The sequence below is a fragment of the Cherax quadricarinatus genome, chromosome 42 (genome assembly GCF_038502225.1).
Source record: "Cherax quadricarinatus isolate ZL_2023a chromosome 42, ASM3850222v1, whole genome shotgun sequence".
In the NCBI taxonomy this organism is placed as follows: Eukaryota; Metazoa; Arthropoda; class Malacostraca; order Decapoda; family Parastacidae; genus Cherax; species Cherax quadricarinatus.
This window is the reverse complement of record NC_091333.1, coordinates 69,306-87,048: the sequence shown is the minus strand read 5'-3', so window position 1 is coordinate 87,048 and position 17,743 is coordinate 69,306. Positions and strand designations below refer to the sequence as shown.

The 17,743-nt window shown below is 38.6% G+C and overlaps 1 protein-coding gene across 4 annotated transcripts in view; it reads left to right on the top strand.

The window, feature by feature from the left end:
• LOC128695558 (ER degradation-enhancing alpha-mannosidase-like protein 2) overlaps positions 1–17,743 on the top strand; it is an 81,446-nt gene that overhangs the window by 31,525 nt on the left and 32,178 nt on the right. For all 4 annotated transcript variants that reach the window (XM_053786234.2, XM_053786235.2, XM_053786232.2 and 1 more), the window contains one exon: positions 14,962–15,180. In XM_053786234.2, the coding sequence (XP_053642209.2) occupies positions 14,962–15,180 (219 nt within the window). The remainder of the gene's footprint in view (positions 1–14,961; positions 15,181–17,743) is intronic.

The window sequence follows — 17,743 nt, the reverse complement described above, 5'->3', positions numbered from 1 at the left end:
CTCATGGCGTAGATCTACGGTTTGGACCCTGAACGTAAAGCCGTAGATCTACGGGACGGACCCTGAAAGGGTTAAAACTAGCTTCCTCACACAGGACTAATTTTATTCTAGCACATCTGGTGATCAGTGCCTTCTTACAAGGAAAGTGCCTTGATGCTGTTGAAGAACTCTTAATTCAAGGAATTGGCACTAACCTTCCCTTCTTTGGCTTAACTTTACAACACCTCCCATTCTTCTGGTGTTGTACGATGCTAACTGCTTTAGTGTTTCATAAATATGTATAGTAATAATAATTAGAATGTTGTGGACCCATCCTGAGTTTTTTCTTTCAGGGTACTTTGAAGTTTTGGGAATAAATTAATGTGACAAAATTTCAAGTCTATTCACTAAGGTGCGTGATTTGATATACAGCCTCTCCTCACTTTGCGATGTACTCGTTTACCGATGCCTTGGACTTACAATAGGCTCTCTGACCAGTATTCATACCTAAATAATGTATATTAGAGCTGATTTCCTTCATTCTGTTTATTTCAATATACAGTACACTGCTGTATAAACATTTACAAATACAGTGGACCCCCGCCGTTTGGCGGCCGCGACTTTCGTGAAATCTGACTTTCGGCAAGTTTTTTTGGCAAAATTTAGCTTCGTGGTTCGTGATTGGACTCGTGATTCGGCTACCTTCTGGTGCACCTCTGCCATCTGTGCGCACACAAAGCCAGTCTCTGGCACTATTCACACTCAGTGTGCCATTGTTTACCAGCATGTGACCATCACTCCAGGGGTTCATGCAACACATTTCATAATAATTCATTGTTTTTTTGTGCTTGCAACTGCTAAATGAGCCACCATGGGCCCAAATAAAGTTCCTACTGCCAGCCCTTTGGTAAAGGTGAGAAACACAATAGAATTCAAGAAAAAACTCATAGCAAAGTACTAAAGTAGAGGAGGAAGAGAGAGGGGAGAATGTGCCTTCTGCAGTGATTCAGTATCATACAATATATATGATACATATTGTATGATGCTAGTATCATACAATATGTATGATACTAAAGCAGCAATTATTGATAAAGGCTATAGCTCCAGCCAGCAATAAAGTGTAGAATTAACAGTGTAGCAAGTAAGTTAAGTGAGTAAGCGATAGAAAAACAACATGAGAGTAACTCTCCAATGTTGTTGGATGTGTATAGGACCGCTGAACATACACCGCCCTGCTATCTTCCACCACCCTAAACCTCTTCCAACATCTCCTTCATCAGACTAACTAATTAAACTAACATCTCCAAGGTAAGTGTAAATATAAAAGTGTAAGTATAAAAGTAAATATAAGTGTAAATATAAAAGGACACCAATGGAAATATGTCACTCTTGAATTTTTTGGGTTATCCTGGGTACTTTACACATATGCTGCTATGTATGATAATCAATGTATGAACTGTATCTGTGTATACCTGAATAAACTTACTTCTTTATAAATTAAAATGTAAATATTTTTATTTTATTTTTATTAACACACTGGCCGATTCCCACCAAGGCAGGGTGGCCCGAAAAAGAAAAACTTTCACCATCATTCACTCCATCACTGTCTTGCCAGAAGGGTGCTATACACTACAGTTTTTAAACTGCAAGATTAACACCCCTCCTTCAGAGTGCAGGCACTGTACTTCCCATCTCCAGGACTCTAAGTCCGGCCTGCCGATTTCTTATTTATAAATTAAAATGTAAATATTTGTTATTTATAAATTACATACAGTGTTTAAGTGTCCATTTTTAAGTGTCCATTTAACTTTGTTTACCATTACTTAGTTTTTATTTTCTCCTTTATTTTAGCTTTATATAACTACCTTAGTTCATATATTCGCAATTGTTATAATAATCAAGGTGCTATTCTCAGGTGCTAAAGTGTAATAAGTTCACTATTTTTGCCATTATATTCCCAAGCTCATTTATTTGATTACCACTTTATTTGTTCACCACAACTTATATTAGTCCCTTTTATATTGTCTCTTTATTTTAACTTCAAAGAACTACCTTTAAAGAACTACCTACTATTATATTCCCAAGCTCTTTTATTTGATCATCACTTTATTTGTCCACCACAAATTATTTTAGTCTCTTTTATATTGTCTCCCTTATTTTAGCTTTAAAGAACTAGCTTAGCTCACATTTTTACATTTGTTAAAATAATTCAGGTGTTATTTTTTAGCTTTAGAATATTTACTTTGTCCTATACTTTATTCTTACTATAGATTCACTCTGAATCTTATGATTACAAGCATTGATCCTGATAGCAACCTCTTATTGAATGACTTAAATGAATCAAACAGTAACTGTAATTACTACAGTCTTCAAGCTGGCACTGGACAAGCACCTAAAGTCGGTTCCTGACCAGCCGGGCTGTGGCTCGTACGTTGGTTTGCGTGCAGCCAGCAGTAACAGCCTGGTTGATAAGGCTCTGATCCACCAGGAGGCCTGGTCACAGACCGGGCCGCGGGGGCGTTGACCCCCGGAGCTCTCTCCAGATAAACTACACAGCAGAACAATCAAAGGCATTCCTCAGAGCCAACAACAACATAACTGTCTTTAACTAGTAGGTTGGTAGACAGCAGCCACCCAGGGAAGTACTACCATCCTGCCAGATGACTGTGAAACAGAAACCTGTAACTGTTTTGCATGATGGTAGGATTGCTGGTTTCTTTTTCTGTCTCATAAACACGCTAGATAACAGGGATATCTTGCTACTCCTACTTACACTTTGGTCACACTTCACAGACACGCACATGCATATATATATACATACATCTAGGTTTTTCTCCTTTTTCTAAATAGCTCTTGTTCTTCTTTATTTCTTCTATTGTCCATGGGGAAGTGGAAAAGAATCTTTCCTCCGTAAGCCATGCATGTCGTATGAGGCGACTAAAATGCCGGGAGCAATGGGCTAGTAACCCCTTCTCCTGTAGACATTTACTAAAAAAGAGAAGAAGAAAAACTTTATAAAACTGGGATGCTTGAATGTGCGTGGATGTAGTGCGGATGACAAGAAACAGATGATTGCTGATGTTATGAATGAAAAGTTGGATGTCCTGGCCCTAAGCGAAACAAAGCTGAAGGGGGTAGGGGAGTTTCGGTGGGGGGAAATAAATGGGATTAAATCTGGAGTATCTGAGAGAGTTAGAGCAAAGGAAAGGGTAGCAGTAATGTTGAAGGATCAGTTATGGAAGGAGAAAAGAGAATATGAATGTGTAAATTCAAAAATTATGTGGATTAAAGTAACGGTTGGATGCGAAAAGTCGGTCATAATAAGCATGTATGCACCTGGAGAAGAGAGGAATGTAGAGGAGAGAGAGATTTTGGGAGATGTTAAGTGAATGTATAGGAGCCGTTGAACCAAGTGAGAGAGTAATTGTGGTAGGGGACCTGAATGCTAAAGTAGGAGAAACTTTTAGAGAGGGTGTGGTAGGTAAGTTTGGGGTGCCAGGTGTAAATGATAATGGGAGCCCTTTGATTGAACTTTGTATAGAAAGGGGTTTAGTTATAGGTAATACATATTTTAAGAAAAAGAGGATAAATAAGTATACAAGATATGATGTAGGGCGAATTGACAGTAGTTTGTTGGATTATGTATTGGTAGATAAAAGACTGTTGAGTAGACTTCAGGATGTACATGTTTATAGAGGGGCCACAGATATATCAGATCACTTTCTAGTTGTAGCTACACTGAGAGTAAAAGGTAGATGGGATACAAGGAGAATAGAAGCATCAGGGAAGAGAGAGGTGAAGGTTTATAAACTAGAAGAGGAGGCAGTTAGGGTAAGATATAAACAGCTATTGGAGGATAGATGGGCTAATGAGAGCATAGGCAATGGGGTCGAAGAGGTATGGGGTAGTTTTAAAAATGTAGTTTTAGAGTGTTCAGCAGAAGTTTGTGGTTACAGGAAAGTGGGTGCGGAAGGGAAGAGGAGCGATTGGTGGAATGATGATGTAAAGAGAGTAGTAAGGGAGAAAAAGTTAGCATATGAGAAGTTTTTACAAAGTAGAAGTGATGCAAGGAGGGAAGAGTATATGGAGAAAAAGAGAGAGGTTAAGAGAGTGGTGAAGCAATGTAAAAAGAGAGCAAATGAGAGAGTGGGTGAGATGTTATCAACAAATTTTGTTGAAAATAAGAAAAAGTTTTGGAGTGAGATTAACAAGTTAAGGAAGCCTAGAGAACAAATGGATTTATCAGTTAAAAATAGGAGAGGAAAGTTATTAAATGGAGAGTTAGAGGTATTGGGAAGATGGAGGGAATATTTTGAGGAATTGTTAAATGTTAATGAAGATAGGGAAGCTGTGATTTCGTGTATAGGGCAAGGAGGAATAACATCTTGTAGGAGTGAGGAAGAGCCAGTTGTGAGTGTGGGGGAAGTTCGTGAGGCAGTAGGTAAAATGAAAGGGGGTAAGGCAGCCGGGATTGATGGGATAAAGATAGAAATGTTAAAAGCAGGTGGGGATATAGTTTTAGAGTGGTTGGTGCAATTATTTAATAAATGTATGGAAGAGGGTAAGGTACCTAGGGATTGGCAGAGAGCATGCATAGTTCCTTTGTATAAAGGCAGAGGGGACAAAAGAGAGTGCAAAAATTATAGGGGGATAAGTCTGTTGAGTATACCTGGTAAAGTGTATGGTAGAGTTGTTATTGAAAGAATTAAGAGTAAATCGGAGAATAGGATAGCAGATGAACAAGGAGGCTTTAGGAAAGGTAGGGGGTGTGTGTACCAGGTGTTTACAGTGAAACATATAAGTGAACAGTATTTAGATAAGGCTAAAGAGGTCTTTGTGGCATTTATGGATTTGGAAAAGGTGTATGACAGGGTGGATAGGGAAGCAATGTGGCAGATGTTGCAGGTGTATGGTGTAGGAGGTAGGTTACTGAAAGCAGTGAAGAGTTTTTACGAGGATAGTGAGGCTCAAGTTAGAGTATGTAGGAAAGAGGGAAATTATTTCCCAGTAAAAGTAGGCCTTACACAAAGATGTGTGATGTCACCGTGGTTGATTAATATATTTATAGATGGGGTTGTAAGAGAAGTAAATGCGAGGGTCTTGGCAAGAGGCGTGGAGTTAAAAGATAAAGAATCACACATAAAGTGGGAGTTGTTACAGTTGCTCTTTGCTGATGACACTGTGCTCTTGGGAGATTCTGAAGAGAAGTTGCAGAGATTGGTGGATGAATTTGGTAGGGTGTGCAAAAGAAGAAAATTAAGTGAATACAGGAAAGAGTAAGGTTATGAGGATAACAAAAAGATTAGGTGACAAAAGATTGGATATCAGATTGGAGGGAGAGAGTATGGAGGAGGTGAATGTATTCAGATATTTGGGAGTGGACGTGTCAGCGGATGGGTCTATGAAAGATGAGGTGAATCATAGAATTGATGAGGGGAAAAGGGTGAGTGGTGCACTTAGGAGTCTGTGGAGACAAAGAACTTTGTCCTTGGAGGCAAAGAGGGGAATGTATGAGAGTATAGTTTTACCAACGCTCTTATATGGGTGTGAAGCATGGGTGATGAATGTTGCAGCGAGGAGAAGGCTGGAGGCAGTGGAGATGTCATGTCTGAGGGCAATGTGTGGTGTGAATATAATGCAGAGAATTCGTAGTTTGGAACTTAGGAGGAGGTGTGGGATTACCAAAACTGTTGTCCAGAGGGCTGAGGAAGGGTTGTTGAGGTGGTTCGGACATGTAGAGAGAATGGAGCGAAACAGAGTGACTTCAAGAGTGTATCAGTCTGTAGTGGAAGGAAGGCGGGGTAGGGGTCGGCCTAGGAAAGGTTGGAGGGAGGGGGTAAAGGAGGTTTTGTGTGCGAGGGGCTTGGACTTCCAGCAGGCATGCGTGAGCGTGTTTGATAGGAGTGAATGGAGACAAATGGTTTTTAATACTTGACGTGCTGTTGGAGTGTGAGCAAAGTAACATTTATGAAGGGGTTCAGGGAAACCGGCAGGCCGGACTTGAGTCCTGGAGATGGGAAGTACAGTGCCTGCACTCTGAAGGAGGGGTGTTAATGTTGCAATTTAAAAACTGTAGTGTAAAGCACCCTTCTGGCAAGGCAGTGATGGAGTGAATGATGGTGAAAGTTTTTTTTTTCGGGCCACCCTGCCTTGGTGGGAATCGGACAGTGTGATAATAAAAAAATAATAATAATCAGATCTTTAAGCAAACATTATGATGACCTCATAGCATTACTAAATTCCCTGCATGCCAGTATGTCCATCATTACTCTCACCGAAACCTGGCTAAAGCCTGATACAACAGATGTCTATGCCATTCCTGGTTACACAACCATACACAACTGTAGGCCAGATCAACAAGGGGGTGGCACAGCTACATACTACTCAGACCAACTAGAATGTATCACTAATACTTGCACAAGGGATGAACATGAGGAATATATAATAGCTAAATTCAAATCCAAATACCTACAAAAACCTCTCACAGTGATAAACATCTACAGAGTACCACAGTCAAACATTAGCCGTTTTAGTGAAAACCTAGGAAGCATGATAACTGATGCACGCATGAATAAAGATCACTTACTACACTCAGGTGATTTCAATATAAATCTCCTGCAATACCAGGACCCACATGTTACTGAATTCACAAACACTATGAGTAACTGCTTGTTGCTACCAACAGTAACAAAACCTACAAGAATTACAGAGACTAGTGTTTCCCTGCTAGACCACATATGGACCAACACCATATCCCCTTTAAAATCAGGCATAATCACAGATAATACCATAGACCACTACCCTACATTCCTCATCACTAATCTAGGCAAATTACCCAAAGACACTACTAAAGTCACTTTCAGACTTCACAATGAGGCAGCCATTAATAACTTCACAACAGCAGTGACAAACATTGACTGGTACACTGAGCTAGAAATCTATACAGATACTGACGAATGTATTAATAATTTTCTAAAAAAGACCCAATACCTCTATAACAAGCACTGCCCTAAAAAATACTAAACAGATGACAGCTAAGAGACTGAACAGTCCCTGGCTAACACCCAGCATCCTCAAATCCATAAATACAAAGCACCTATATAAGAACATAAATATAAGAACATAAAGGAGCACTGTAGTAGGCCTACTGGCCCATGGTATATAGGTTTAATTAACTATTCTTTATTGACTCGAGTGACTAGACTGATTCAGAGCATTATATTGGAACACATTAGCAAGCCCATTGGCTCATGCTAGGCAGGTTCAGCAGGGTTTAGAGCGCATAACGGAGATAAAACACCTCAATTACTGGGAGCGCTTGATGTTCCTAAACCTGTATTCCCTGGAACGCAGGCGGGAGAGATACATGATTATATACACCTGGAAAATCCTAGAGGGACTAGTACCAAACTTGCACACTAAAATCACTCACTATGAAAGCAAAAGACTTGGCAGATGATGCAACATCACCCAATGAAAAGCAGGGGTGTCACTAGCACCTTAAGAGACCATACAATAAGTGTCAGGGGCCCGAGACTGTTCAACTGCCTCCCAGCATACATAAGGGGGATTACCAACAGACCCCTGGCAGTCTTCAAGCTGGCAGTGGACAAGCACCTAAAGTCGGTTCCTGACCAGCCGGGCTGTGGCTCGTACGTTGGTTTGCGTGCAGCCAGCAGTAACAGCCTGGTTGATCAGGCTCTGATCCACCAGGAGGCCTGGTCACAGACCGGGCCGCGGGGGCATTGACCCCCGGAACTCTCTCCAGGTAAACTCCAGGTATACGAAAAACAGTACAGAATGGGTCACATAACCAGAGACCAAACAAAACGTTACTCGTCAATCCTAACCAGCCTGATAAGAAGGGCTAAAAAATTGTATTATGAGAACAGATTATTCGACTTAAAAGGTGATATAAAAAAGACCTGGAAAACTCTATCAGAAATTCTAGGAACAAAAAAGATACCACAAAATAGTGCAATTGAACTAACAAAACCAGAAGAACCCCAACTCCCACCAACTGAAACAGCAAACAGACTCAATGATTTCTTCTCCACCATAGGAAAAAACCTTGCCAATAAAATCCCAAGCTCAGATACCCCACCCAATAACTACCTCACTGGCAACTACCCGAACACACTGTTCCTAGCTCTGACTAACCCAACAGAAGTCTCCCTTATTATCAACACACTAAAAAACAAGACAGGAGATTTAAATACCTTACCACCCTTTATATACAAAAAAGCATAACAAGTGCTGTCACCAATCATTGCAACACTCTTTAACAAATCCATCGAATCCTCTACCTTCCCTACAGTTCTCAAATTAGTGAGGGTCACCCCGATCCATAAAGGAGGAGACCAAACAGACTTGAATAACTACAGGCCAATATCCAACTTACACCCTCTCTCTAAAATCTTCGAAAAATTAATTCATAAGCAAATCTATTCCTACCTCATCTCCCACAACATACTCAACCCCTGCCAGTTTGGGTTCAGGCCTATTAAAAATACGAATGATGCTATTATACTCATGCTAGAACAAATATACACTGCACTAGAGAAAAAAGAAGTCCCACTGGGGATCTTCATTGATTTACGTAAAGCTTTTGATACAGTTGACCATGACTTGCTTCACTTAAAATTGTCGCACTATGGTATAAGAGGGCACTCCCTCAACTACCTAAAGTAATATCTCAGCAACAGAAGTCAATATGTGTACACAAATGGGGCAAACTCTTCCGCATAGGCAATTACAGTTGGTGTCCCACAGGGAAGTGTCCTTGGCCCTCTTCTCTTTCTCATTTACATAAATGACCTACCAAATGCATCGCAACTACTCAAACCCACACTGTTTGCAGATGACGCTACATACGTCTTCTCTCACCCGAGCCCAGTCATGCTAGCCAATACTGTGAATACCGAATCACAGAAAATATCTACTTGGATGAGGACTAACAAACTTACTCTCAACATTGACAAAACCTACTTCATCCAGTTTGGTAACAGAGCTACAGATGTCCCTCTTAACATAATGATAAACGGATCACCTATTACAAAGCTCACTGAGGGAAAATTTTTAGGAATCTACCTTGATAATAGACTCAAATTTCAAACACATATACAACAAATTTCCAAGAAAATTTCCAAGACCGTAGGCATACTATCGAAGATACGGTACTATGTTCCACAGTCAGTCCTCCTGGCCCTATATCACTCGCTTATTTACCCCTATCTCACCTATGGAATTTGTGCATGGGGCTCAACAACAATAAACCATCTCAGACCACTAATTACCCAACAAAAGGCTGCAGTCAGAATGATAACAAATTTCCACTACAGGCAGCACACTCCACCATTATTCAAAACTCTAAACCTACTCACCGTACAAAACATCCATACTTATTACTGTACCTACTACATACATACAACACTTAACTCGGATATAAACCCCCCCCTCAAATGTCTCCTTACCAACCTCAACAGAACACATGACCATAACACAAGGCACAGACCACTCTTTGATGTTCCTCGTGTCCATCTCGCACTATGCAAATACTCAATGCACATAAAAGGCCCAAAAATCTGGAATTCATTACCTGTGATTATGAAAGAAACACAGTCAGCTTATAAATTCAAGCCTCTTCTTAAAAATCACTTACTCACCCTCAACTAAATAAATACTGAATAATTAGCAGTTTGGTGGGATATGTTGTGCATCTTTATATGTATATGCTTCTAAACTGTTGTGCTCTGAGCACCTCTGCAAAAACAGTGATTATGTGTGAGTGAGGTGAAAGTGTTGAATGATGATGAAAGTATTTTCTTTTTGTGTATTTTTCTTTTTGTGTATTTTCTTTTTGGAGATTTTCTTTCTTTTTGGGTCACCCTGCCTTGGTGGGAGACGGCCGACTTGTTGAAAAAAAAAAATATATATGTCTCATAAATGTTTAACCTGTGACCCAATCAAGCTTTGTAACTTTTAATTACATTACCTAACAGAATACTCCATTCTACTGAATACACAGCAACACGGTAAATGACCATATGACCTGTCTTTGAAATATTCATTTGTGCTTAATTGTTATCTGTTTACAATAATGTTTTACCACTGAATATATCATTGCTTAGTTAAACTTAAGTTAATTTTAAGCCTGCCAATAATGCTCTGCATACAAGGGCTGCACTTAACAATTGTATATTTTTTTGCACTGCTTTGTATCATGTTCAAATAAATAAATAAATAAATAAATAAATAAATAAACAAAGTGTGATGGTGGTGGTGGCCAAAGCCTCCACCGCCACTGACACGGCTTCTCTCAGTGGCGGCCCTTAAACCCAACAACAACACTTACACCATTTACTCCTCTCATATGTTATGACATATTTTATTCATTCTAGAGTATATATCATGTTTCTATGTTATTAATATTGTTTATAATGCCATATTAGATGAATTGTGATAGATAAATAAGCCGTAGAGATGATATTAGCGTCATATTGAAGCATAATAAACTCGCCTTCCTCTTACCTCCTGCCTACCTCCTACACCAACAAGAATCAATAAAGGTTAAGTGTGATGTTAAATGTTCATTTATCCATTTTATTAGTGCTTTACATTTATTTGTCATTGTTTTCTGTATGTAAATCTATATTTAATCTTTAAACAAATTATTTTTTGTTAATACTTTTGGCTGTATAAATTGGATTAATTGGGTTTCCATTATTTCTTATGGGGAAAATAAATTCGCCAATTGTGAATTTCGCCACTCGGCAGACTCTCTGGAACGGATTAATCACAAAACTCGGGGGTCCACTATATACCAGAAATGTTATAAATAGTGCAAAGGCAACATTAAATCAATATCAAAAATGGTTGACACACTCACAACCATTATAGTATGCTCCTCACTTAGCGACGAATTTGATAAACGACGTGATCTTACGAACGGAACTCTGTCGTTAAGTGAGGAGAGGCTGTACACACTTGTACAGACAGTATCATACATGCATGCACTGTAACATGAACTCAGCTTGAGATATAGCACATCCTTAACCCTTTGACTGTTTTGGTAGTATATATACGTCTTATGAGCCACCGTTTTTGACGTATATATACTCATAAATTCTAGTGGCTTTAAATCAAGCAGGAGAAAGCTGGTAGGCCCACATGTGAGAGAATGGGTCTGTGTGGTCAGTGTGCACCATATAAAAGAAATCCTGCAGCACGCAGTGCATAATGAGAAAAAAAAACTCTGGCCGTTTTTTTTTAATTAAAATGCCGACTTTGTGGTCTATTTTTGTATAGTATTTATGGTTGTATTCTTGTTTTCTTGGTCTCATTTGATAGAATGGAAAATATATTATAGAAATAGAGGTGATTTTGATTGGTTTTACTATGAAAAGAACCTTGAAATGGAGCTCAAAGTAGAGGAAATGTTTGATTTTTGCCGATGATCAAAAGTAAACAAATGATGTCATTTTCCAATAAATGTCCAAGTAGCCATTCTGATATGCAGTCATGAATGGGTTGACATTATTTATACAATTATTACAATATTGCAGTAGTCTGCATAACAGTAAATCTTCTATTTTTTGTTTGAGTAAAAATTCAAAATAAAAAGCAAGAGTAATATCAGAGGGGCCTGGAGACGTGACTGATGAACAAAGAAAATGTTATTTTAGAGCCAGGAATGTCTGCATTGTTGATTCTGGACCCTATTTTGAAATTGTCATATTTTTTAATTTTCGTGAAATTGGCAAAATTGCAAATTTCTGACCACGTTATTGGGTAGTTGAAATCAGCAAATGGGCAGTTTCTTGTACTCAATCGATAGAAAAAATGGAGTTCTAAAAAAAATAGCTACGAATTTGGTCGACTGGAGCAATGGAATTAGCCGAAAAGAGGACTGAAAGTGGGTGAAATCACCAATTCGTAAATATCGCCGAGGTCGCTAACTTTGCAAGAGCGTAATTCCGTCAGTTTTCCATCAAATTTAGTTCTTTTGGTGTCATTACAATTGGGAAACGATTCTCTATCATTTCATAAGAAAAAATAATTTTTTTTTTTTTAAATTTTGCAACACTAGGAGACACCTCAGGATTTGGGGTTGCGACAGTCAAGGGGTTAAATAGTGTCATCTTACATGTTCATGAGACAAAGAAATGATTAGTGGTCCAGCCAGGGTGCAGAACTTTTAGCAGGCTTCTGTTTCATGCTCAAATGACAGCATGGTAGTACTGTACCAACCTACTGCCAAATGAAGCAGTTTTATTGTATACACAGGGAATTTTGAAGTGCCATGAACTGAAGATATTGAGATCTTTAATTGAAATGTATTTAGAAAGAGGTTTGGTAATAGGCATTACATATTTTAAGAAGATAAATATACTAGGTATAATTGAGTTACAAGAGCAGTGTGGTGTCAGTCTGTAGAAGAGCAGTGAAAGTAAATGAACTAAAAGAGACAGGTATGAGAAACTCATGAGAGACAGATGGGTTGAGGTAAGAGAATATTGAGAAATTTGAAGAAGTATGATAAAGACGTAAGAATGAAGTAATAGTATGTGTAGTAATGATTTGTGGTTATAGAAGGGAAGAAGAATAGCTGCTAGAATAATAAGGTAAGAAGGGTGATAAGGGAGAAAGAGTAATCATATGTAAATGTTTACAGTGTAAAAATTAGGTAAGCAGAGCAGAGGAAAAACCACCTTGAAATACATTCATTGTCCTAACATTGTATGTTATGCAAAGTAATGCTGACATTATCTGCAGGTAATTTTTATGCCACTGTCAACACGCCATAAAACTGGATGTTTTAGTTTTCTTTTTCGTAGTTCTTTTTTTTAGAAACCTAGGCTCTTCCATTCAATAAGAAACATGATTTTCAAAGTTGTGCCACATAGGAATTTTTATTTCTGGATCTGCCACAGTCTAAGGGTTAAAGAGTGGTGAGAATAAACAATTTTAGAGAGAGAGATAAAAATTAAAAAAGCTTGGGAACCAAGGGACTCCATAATTAAGAATATGAGTGGTGTGATATTGGATGGGAAAGTGGAGGTAATGAAGAGATGGTGAGAATATTTTTGAGTAGTTGTTAAATATTGGTGTATGAGAGGCTGTGATTTCATGTGTGTAGCAATGAGGAATAGGAACTATTAGGAGGATGGAAAAGGTGACGGTGAGCATGGAGGAAGCAGATGAGGCAGTGGGCAAGATCAAAGGAAGTTACAGAAGTGGGGATGGGTGGTGTTAAGACTGATAGTTTTAGCATGGCTGGTGCATTTGTTCAATACTGTTCAGTATAGCTATAAAATAAAGGAAGGTACCTAAAGACTGGCAGAGCATATATAATTTTTTTGTATAAATAAAATGGGGGCAATAAAGAGTATAAGAAATACAGAGTATAATGGATAGTCTACAGCAGAATTATTATGGAGAGAAATAAAAAGAAAACAATAAAATTAGGATTACAGAGTCAGTTTAGGTAGGGAAGAGGATGTGTTTATCAGGTGTTCACAGTTAAGCATATCCTATGAGTGAGAAATACTTAGATAAGAGTAAGATGTTTCTCACATTTTTTACTTTGGAAAAAGCATATGATAGGGTGGATTTATTTTAAGTTTCTTTGTTTCATTCTGGAATATTTTTTAATAATTTTAAGTATGGTATTGTACTATAAACACACAGGTATACTAATGAGGAAAATTAAAATGGGACAGAGGGAAAGGCTGTAAATAGATTTGGACAAACTGCCAGATTGCCTAGATAAATGGCTGCCTGATATCATCCCAGTAAATGTAGAATTGAGCAGGAGCCAGAAAATCAGACAAGGAGAATGGACTCTATGGACAGAGGTTGCAGACCTCACTCAAAGAGAAAAACTTACAGATGAGCATAGTGTCTAATGTATTGCCAGAGGCTCGTATCAACCAAATAACCTCTGCAGTCACTGCTCATCTGGCAGATCTAAGAGTGGCCTTTAGGTATTTTAGCAAAGAATCATTCCAGTTCCTTTATGCAACATATATCAGCTCATTACGAAACTGAAGAAAACGCAAAGGTATGCAACGAGGCTAGTACCAAGGCTAAGGGGTATGAGCATGGAGAAGCTAACAGAATTGAATCTAAGGACAGAAGAGCCAGGGAAGATTAACACTATGCCAAATATTCAGAGGAATTGATAGGGTAGATAAGGCAAATGAGCCACTAGGATGTTAACAAGTACAGTATTTCTTTAGTCTAACTCAGGGTAGTTGGGAAGTGGAATGACCTTGACAGAGAAATGGTGGAGGCAAGATACATACATTGTTTCAAGAGCAGGTACTATAGGGCCCATGAGGCTAGGAGGGAATGAATCCTTCAAGAGGCAAGTCGAGAGGCAGGACCAGGAGCTAAATTTTGACTACTGTAATCACACATAGGCAAGTACACATTCATTTGAAAACATGTACACATTATGTATTCCTCAGGATTTAACATTATGTGCAGCATATTGTACAGGTGGGAAGGTTCTGCAGGTCTGAGGATGTGAGAGGGAAAATGATGAAGGGAGAGTGGAGGAAAAGGGAAAACAGGAAAGGAACAGGGGATATAGGAAAGAATGGAAGGGAAAGTGATGAAGGTTAGGTGGATGGAAGGGGTAGAAGAAGGGGAAGGAAGAGAGGGATAATCATCATTTGATTTCTAGAATAGTAATATAATTGAGAGTGTCAGGAGATATACTGGAATACCACCCTTGATCTCCTTATTGTTATCAAGGCAAATCTAATTTGTTTCCCTTACTGCGAGTAGAAGAAAAAAATGCTTATTACTTCTATAACTATCTGTCATAGATTTTTTCCTATAAAATGTATATGATCAAAGGAATCTTTGACTGAAATATTTTGCTTGTACCATTGTTTTGAACAGAGGACTTGCTGAATACATAAAATTGGACACTGTCAACAGACATGTGTCAGTATATATAATTATTTATTTCAGGTGCTGGTATTGACTCCTATTTTGAATATCTTGTAAAAGGAGCAGCTCTTCTGCAGAAACCTGAGTTAATGGCCATCTTTATTGAGGCTAGAACTGCCATAGATAAATACCTCCACCATGAAGACTGGTACTTGTGGGCTACAATGACTAAAGGATATGTAACAATGGCAGTTTTTCAGTCCCTTGAAGCCTATTGGCCTGGTGTGCTTGCTCTATTAGGTATGTTATTTTGCCTGACATATACAGTAGTTAATTCCCTTATATTATACAGTTTTGCTCCTCTTCTTTTCTTTTCTTAGATATACAGCACTGTATTCATGAAATTATTATTATTATTATAATCAAGGGGGAAGCGCTAAATTAAGTCTATCTTAGGTTTTTGAATGGGAATGTAGATTTTAAGAACTATATTCTTGGTCTATAATGTTCTTTCTTCTTTCAACAAACCAGCCGTATCCCACCGAGGCAGGGTGGCCCAAAAAGAAAAATGAGAATTTCTCTTTAAATTTAGTAATGTATACAGGAGAAGGGGTTACTAGACCCTTGCTCCCAGCATTTTAATTGCCTCTTATGACATGAATGGCTTACAGAGGAAGAATTTTTTCCACTTTCCCATGGAGATTAAAGGAAATAAACAAGAACAAGAACTAATAAGAAAATAAAAAAAACCAGAGGGGTGTATATATATATATATATATGCTTGTACATGTATGTGTAATGTGACCTAAGTGTAAGTAGAATTAGCAAGACGTACCTCAAATCTTGCATGTTTATGAGACAGAAAAAAGATAACAGCAATCCTACCATCATGTAAAAAAAAAAAAGTAAGAGTGCATGAAAAATATTGATTCTCAGCATTTTTCTAACAATGTTGTTGAATAAGTTGCAGGAAAAAATGAGACATTGTAAAATATGCATACATTTTTTTTTTTTTTTTTTTCAACAAGTCGGTCGTCTCCCACCGAGGCAGGGTGACCCAAAAAAAGAAAGAAAATCCCCAAAAAGAAAATACTTTCATCATCATTCAACACTTTCACCACACTCACACATTATCACTGCTTTTGCAGAGGTGCTCAGAATATAACAGTTTAGAAGCATATACGTATAGAGATACACAACATATCCCTCCAAACTGCCAATATCCCAAACCCCTCCTTTAAAGTGCAGGCATTGTACTTCCCATTTCCAGGACTCAAGTCCGACTATATGAAAATAACCGGTTTCCCTGAATCCCTTCACTAAATATTACCCTGCTCACACTCCAACAGATTGTCAGGTCCCAAGTATCATTCGTCTCCATTCACTCCTATCTAACACGCTCATGCAAGCTTGCTGGAAGTCCAAGCCCCTCACCCACAAAACCTCCTTTACCCCCTCTTTCCAACCCTTTCGAGGACGACCCCTACCCCTCTTTCCTTCCCCTATAGATTTATATGCTTTCCATGTCATTCTACTTTGATCCATTCTCTCTAAATGACCAAACCACCTCAACAACCCCTCTTCTGCCCTCTGACTAATGCTTTTATTAACTCCACACCTTCTCCTAATTTCCACACTCCGAATTTTCTGCATAATATTTACACCACACATTGCCCTTAGACAGGACATCTCCACTGCCTCCAACCGTCTCCTCGCTGCTGCATTTACCACCCAAGCTTCACATCCATATAAGAGTGTTGGTACTACTATACTTTCATACATTCCCTTCTTTGCCTCCATAGATAACGTTTTTTGACTCCACATATACCTCAACGCACCACTCACCTTTTTTCCCTCATCAATTCTATGATTAACCTCATCCTTCATAAATCCATCCGCCGACACGTCAACTCCCAAGTATCTGAAAACATTCACTTCTTCCATACTCCTCCTCCCCAATTTGATATCCAATTTTTCTTTATCTAAATCATTTGATACCCTCATCACCTTACTCTTTTCTATGTTCACTTTCAACTTTCTACCTTTACACACATTCTCAAACTCATCCACTAACCTTTGCAATTTTTCTTTAGAATCTCCCATAAGCACAGTATCATCAGCAAAAAGTAACTGTGTCAATTCCCATTTTGAATTTGATTCCCCATAATTTAATCCCACCCCTCTCCCGAACACCCTAGCATTTACTTCTTTTACAACCCCATCTATAAATATATTAAACAACCATGGTGACATTACACATCCCTGTCTAAGACCTACTTTTACCGGGAAGTATTCTCCCTCTCTTCTACACACCCTAACCTGAGCCTCACTATCCTCATAAAAGCTCTTTACAGCATTTAGTAACTTACCACCTATTCCATATACTTGCAACATCTGCCACATTGCTCCTCTATCCACTCTATCATATGCCTTTTCTAAATCCATAAATGCAATAAAAACTTCCCTACCTTTATCTAAATACTGTTCACATATATGCTTCAATGTAAACACTTGATCTACACATCCCCTACCCACTCTGAAACCTCCTTGCTCGTCCGCAATTCTACATTCTGTCTTACCTCTAATTCTTTCAATTATAACCCTACCGTATACTTTTCCTGGTATACTCAGTAAACTTATTCCTCTATAATTTTTACAATCTCTTTTGTCCCCTTTCCCTTTATATAAAGGGACTATACATGCTCTCCGCCAATCCCTAGGTACCTTCCCCTCTTTCATACATTTATTAAACAAAAGTACCAACCACTCCAACACTATATCCCCCCCTGCTTTTAACATTTCTGTCATGATCCCATCAGTTCCAGCTGCTTTACCCCCTTTCATTCTACGTAATGCCTCACGT